General features: G+C 45.4%; 1 protein-coding gene across 1 annotated transcript; it reads left to right on the top strand.

Annotated features, from left to right (window-relative positions):
- The first annotated feature begins 202 nt into the window (after positions 1-202).
- Positions 203-5,075, top strand: LOC141495025 (protein SPMIP1). The gene is made up of 2 exons (XM_074196090.1): positions 203-687; positions 3,992-5,075. The coding sequence occupies exons 1-2, from the start codon at positions 210-212 to the stop codon at positions 4,108-4,110; spliced, it is 597 nt and encodes a 198-aa protein (XP_074052191.1). The 5' UTR covers positions 203-209; the 3' UTR covers positions 4,111-5,075.
- The last annotated feature ends 1,045 nt before the right edge of the window (positions 5,076-6,120 follow it).

Here is a 6,120-nt window from a genome sequence, read left to right as displayed (position 1 = left end):
GTCTAGGCCCTGGTTAGGGGTGGGGGGAGCCCTTGTTCTGCAGGGGTAATTTGATCTTCCAGCTCTGCCTCTGGGTCTTCAGGTGATTGGTGGCTGCCTGGTAGCAGCTAGCCCCAAACAAAGGAGCAACTCCAGGCCCAGCCCAGTCCCAGCCCCAGCCCCAAACAAAGGAACAAGCCCCGGCACTAGTACTTCTGCCAACTCTCAGAATGAAGGACCTGTTTTCCACTAGAAGTCAAGCCTGTTGGACAGAGCTCATTGAGAAGGAGGCATACAGTCGGGCTCTCTGGAGGACTAAGTTTGCTCATAAGTACCCACAGCGAGTGCCTGCCCCCAGAAAGAAGCTCCAGCTGCCCTCTTTCTGCCCAGCGCCAGCTCCATGCCAGCTGCCTCCCATCAGCCCCACCAGGACGGAGGGCCCAGAGACTGGCACCTCTCCAGGAGAAGGGTCTGGTGTCCAGTGTCCCCAGGAAGGGGCCGAGAAGAAGCCAACAGAGATGACCAAGGCTGAGCCCTTCCTGCCCGACATGAGACCTGCCACCCCTAAGACTGGGCAGCTGCTGTATCAGGGCATCTCCCACGAGGGAAAAGGCAGGCTCCTCTACCTGCAGGTGAGGCAGCAGCAGAAGCCGGAGGACAAGTTTCGTTTTCCTGTCTTGTCATCCTGGAACTACGGCTGGTGCATAGGTGATGATGGCATCTTGCTTTATCCAGAGTCCTTTGATATCTGTTGTCAGTTGTTATGTCTTGGTCAGAAAGCAGAGAGGGCTGGTCTTCATTCATTCATTCATTCATTCACTCACCAAATAGTGACTTCTTAACCTTATCTGGTCAATCCTCTCCCCATTTAACTGATTCAGCTCACCCAAGCCATGCTTTAGGTGTCTACATTCAGCTCCTTGGATAAATCATGTCACCTAGCTATGCCTCAGGTTCCTCATTCGTAAAATAAGGGGAGTTATTACTGATCTTTGGAAGTCCCTTCCAGCATCAGATCTAAAGTGAATCCATTGAGTCCCCTTGATTCAGTGACCAAGAGGCAGAGCTTGGGACTTTGGGAGCTCAGTGGCGCTTGGGTGTGGAGAGGGTTCAATTCCTTACTCTTCTTATTCCTTTTCTCTGATTTCTTCCTCCTCCTCTTCTTCACCAGCTGCTCTCCAATCCCAGGGCTTCTGACTGAGCAAAAATATCTGCAGTCCTGCCTCCTTCCTTCCCAGTGTTGGCAGGCCAGAAATTCCTTCCAGTGTCATGGAAAAAAAGGTTCTTTGGGAAAGGTCCTGCTGGGAACATCAGGATAAAGTCATTTTTCCTAGACCATGGAATGTGAGATCTGGCAGGACCTTTGGAGGCCATTTAATCCCCCAATTTCCAAGGTGGAGAGACTGAGGGCAAGGGACTTTTCCGAAATCACCCCGTCAGCTGGTGACAGAGCTGGGCTTTGCACTTGAGTCGTCTTGACTCCAAATTCAGACTCCTTTCCTCTGAACAGATGGATGTTTGAATGTTAGAAAGAGAACAAAAACCTTCCACTGTGTGGGATTTGTGACCAGCAAAGAGAGATGTGGTTCAGACGGCAGACCTCCCACGTCGAGCTGGGTGATTTTTGTTTTAAGGAAATAAATTCTCACAGAAAAGAGGTTGGCAATGGTCTGGAGGATGGCGGTTGCTATAAGGGACCTTCAAGGCCATTTAGTACGTCTCTCTCATTTTACAGATAAGGAAACTGAGGCCTAGGGAGATGAAGGAACGGTCCTTCCATACAGTAGTAAATGATAAAGATAGGATTTAAATTCAGAATCTCTGACTCAAACATCAACATCTCTTCCCCCCCCACCACAATGTCCTTCCTGGAGAAAGTAGTTTCTCTCTAACTAGCTTCTAGACAACCATTTTTCAGGTGAGTGGGGGAGCGAAGTCCTATCAGAAGGCCCCTACTCTGAGGTTCTGGAAGAGAAGGGAATAGGAAGCTAAGAAAAGCAAAGGGCTGATTTTTGTCTCTGGTGATTCTTTTTTTTTTTTTTTAGGTTTTTTTGCAAGGCAATGGGGTTAAGTGGCTTGCCCAAGGTCACACAGCTAGGTCATTATTAAGTGTCTGAGGCTGGATTTGAACTCAGGTCCTCCTGACTCCAGGTTTGGTGCTCTATCTACTGCGCCACCTACCCAACCCCAATTTTTGTCTCTGAAGGAGCATTGGAATTTGAAGCAAATTCCCAGTTTGGTTCTTATTAGTTATGGCTAAGTCATTGAACTTCAATGGACTCAGTTTCCTTATCTGTAAAAAAGGTAAAAATCATCTACCTCATCAACAGGGGTATTCAAAGGAGATAATGTGTAGCCACCTCTCCTTTCAACCAAACAATCATTTATTAAGTTCCTACCAAGGTTACTAATAAAGATAACAAAACAATCCTGATTCACAATAAGCTGACATTCTAATGGAAGAGACAAGAAATCCATATAAAAATAAATACAAGATAAATATAGACTTCATATAGACATACATACATACATAATACACACAAACTATTTAAACACAATAAGTCTAAGGGAGAGGGCACCATGGGGGGAACCAAATAAGATTTCATATCTGTGAAGGGTCTTTTTTTCTTCACTTGTAAGATAAGGATTAGGATTTCAATTCTAAACTAAGAGAAAAAAGTAATGAAGTTTGTATTTCTTCTGTTCCCAAGGCCAATGGTTGGTGTATGTAAGGAGAACTTGGCTTCGGGGGAAAACTGAGAGCCAGGACCATCTGGGATCTTTCAGCCCCATTCGGTGTCCTCTTGTTCCCATTTCTGACCACAGATGAAACATGTATGAGAAGTAGAGGGATGCTAAGGAACCCCAGGCTCTGAGGAATTGATACTGTTGAGTCAGTGCTGATCTCCTCCTTCCCAGCTCCCAGCTCCCAACTCCTTTTCCATTAGCAAGCACATCAGTCCTTCTGCTGAACCAGTGCCAGGGCTTCCTGTGCTACAGAACAGACTTATAGAATTAAGAGATTCTTACTGAAACCTTTGGAGTCTTTTCTAAGATGAGTGTGGCATATGTTAGCCCCTTGGATTGGATAATGCAGAAATGAGCAGTGATGTGACTATGGACAGGGCACGCACGGTCCATCAATGCTGGGCCTGGACTAGTCCCCAATCCCTAATCTTTTTCACATTATGGTGTTTTTCAGTCAAGTCTGATTCTCCATGGACCCATTTGGAGTTTGCTTAGCAGAAATACTGGAGTAGTTTGCCATTTCCTTCCTCTAACTTATTTTATACATGGGGAAACTAAGGCAAACAGAGTTAAGTGGCTTGCCCGGCCACAGCTAGAAAGTATCCGAAGCCAAATTCAGACTCACAAAGATGAGTCCTGCTGACTCCAGATCTGGAAGGTTCTCTATCCATTGGATGGAGAAAAAAAAATACCACTACTGGAATATTTACAAATGGCAGCCAAAGACTGGAAGCAGAGCCATGAAAAGTGTGGGACTGGGAGAAGGTGGGTCCATGGTGTAACCAGTGAGGCCCTGACATAGGTAAGAGATCTGATGGGCTGAAGTATGCTGGGAAGATGGTTCAGGGTAGACGGAAGGTCTCCAAGGAAGCCTGGCCTTAAATCCCAACTAAAATTCTTTCTACAGAAAGCCTTTCCCTGCCTTTCTTACTTACTTTCAGGCTTTCCCTCTGTTAATTATTTCCTGTTTATTAGGAGTTTTATTAAAGGTTTCTTACACCATTCTCACACCATAAATAAAACTTGATTACTCGTTTGTGCATAACTGATTTGCGTGTTTCCTTCCTTATTCCACTGTAAGCTCCTTGAGGGCAGGAAGTGGTTTTCTCCTCTTTTTGTATCCCACAGTGTCTGGCCTAATAAACATTGATTAGTTGACTGGGTCTTGGAGGAGTTGCCCAGAGAGGACCTTGGGAGGAGGGGAGACATTACAGGGAAGGTGACTCCCAATCCCTCACCAAGCTCTTCCTTTGCTCTTTTTTAGGGGATGCCATGAAGGAAGCCAAGGCTCCCACTCATGCCAGATCCTGCCTCATCCGGGACACTTTTTACTTCCGCAATGGGGTCTTCCCCCAAACCTCCAGGTCTGACCGACGGCTCTGAGCTTTGGCAGGGAAGGACCCTACTACTAGGGGCTTGTTCTGAAGGCCAGATTCATAATCTGAGTTATTCCTGACTTTTTCCTCCTAACTCCCCACCCTGACCCCAATAAAAACCAAACCCACAAAGCACCAAAATGATTGTGGGTTTTCAGTAGGATTGCTCCAGGTCTCCTGGTCCTGATTTGTGTTAACACGGAGCCCAGGACTCTGTCTCTTCCATTTAGTCTGTTTATCATTCAATCAATGGCCAAGGATTGTGAGTTCTCTTCTGTTACCCAGTGCAAACATTTGGAAGCCTTCTTCAAACCTGGGCCAGAGCTGGAAGTTTCTTCAGGGGCAACAACCACCCTCCCCTGACATTTCCCACAAGCATCAGCTTCCCAAAAGGTTCCTCAAGACCAGAATGGCTACAGATTAAATCTCTTTAAAATGGAGATAATTAAAAAATGTTCAGAATTCTTCCTTGAAGTATACAGGGTCTGGTTTCTAAGATGGATTTTATATTTTTTTTCTTTATTTTTTGCATCAGATTTTCTACAGAACATTCCTCTTTGGACCTCAACAGGGGAAGCTGTGGGAAACTCTGGAAGGTTTTTCAGCCCAGAAATTCTCTTTGGTTTTCTAGCCTTTATTTCTCCAATATAAATGTCTCGATTGTATCAGGGGTCACTGGGTAGTGCCAGATTCCTGGAGGGGGAAGTTCAGGGCTTTGTGGGGGTCGTAGTGTGACTGAAAAGGCAGAAAGATCCTCAGAGGAGCCATTCTTCCTGACACGTCCTTCTGGACATACCTGCTGTATCCCAGCCGCTCCCCTGATGGACAAAGAAGAAAGTAGCTTTCAGTTCCCACCTTCTGGTAGTGGAATGATGTAAGAAACCGTCAATAAAACATCATTTGTAAAACATCATTTGGGGGTCTGGTTTTTTTCTAGCCAGGCCCTCATATATGTCTGCATAATCAACCAACTTAGAGAAATTTTAATAAATGTATGGTAACCTAATTCTGCTCCTTCTTTCTTGAGACATTTGTCCCTTATTAGGACAATTCTGGAGGTTAGCATGTTTAATTTAATTATTTTTAAGGCAAACCCACAGAGCTCATCAACAAGCTGTGTAGTTGTGCCCCTGATCCCGCCTGGTACCCCTTTCTATTATGGCACTTCTGTGCCTACAACCTACTGATTAGCAAACTAAGTTCTAGGGAAAAGAAATGATTTGACCAATATCTCACAGATAGTAAGCATCAAAGGCAGAATTTTCACTGGAGCATGTTATTTCAAGGGTTTTTTTTAGGTTTTTGCAAAGCAAAATGAGGTTAAGTGATTTGCTCAAGGTTACACAGCTAGGTAATTATGAAGTGTCTGAGGCCGCATTTGAACTCAGGTCCTCCTGACTCCAGGGCTGGTGCTCTATCCACTGTGCCACCTAGCTGCCCCTATTTCAAGTTTTTTGGTCCATTTGGAAAGACATTTCTCTTTTCAATACTTCTGCCCCCCCCCCCAAAAAAAGATTATTCCCCAGGTTAAATCACCAAATTTCCTTTTACCTCAGCATCCTCACATCTAAAATGAAGATGGGTGTTGGACTAAATAAACTCTAAGACTAGGATTCTGTGTTGTCTTGTTAAGGTGCCCTCAATTATGTAGTAATGGCCAGAGTTTAGGGTAATGATGCCCCAAGCCCAGGGAGCTTCTTCTCTCAAGAGTACTGTGGAGCTTCTCCTCCTGACACATCCTGAAGGTTATCACACCCAATGGGTTGGGCTCAATCCTTCATTTTTACCCTTTCCTGCCCCATTTGAGAGGGAGGGAAGGTGAAGCTGTCGATGAAGCCCCCATCCTTCTGATCTGCTCAGCATATCATCCTTGCTAGATCCTTGCAAAAAAACCAGAGTTCAAGCCATGACTTCATTACTGGCTCTGCTGTCCCTGCTGCTCTGCCCAAGGCTCTTCTGTCTTCTGTGCCCTTTGCCCCTGACTTGCTTAGGGGTGTCTTGGTCCTTTACTTTGTTA

The sequence above is a fragment of the Macrotis lagotis genome, chromosome 8, assembly GCF_037893015.1.
Source record: "Macrotis lagotis isolate mMagLag1 chromosome 8, bilby.v1.9.chrom.fasta, whole genome shotgun sequence".
NCBI lineage: Eukaryota > Metazoa > Chordata > Mammalia > Peramelemorphia > Peramelidae > Macrotis > Macrotis lagotis.
Note: the sequence above shows the minus strand (reverse complement) of the source record. Positions and strands in the feature narration are given on the sequence as shown.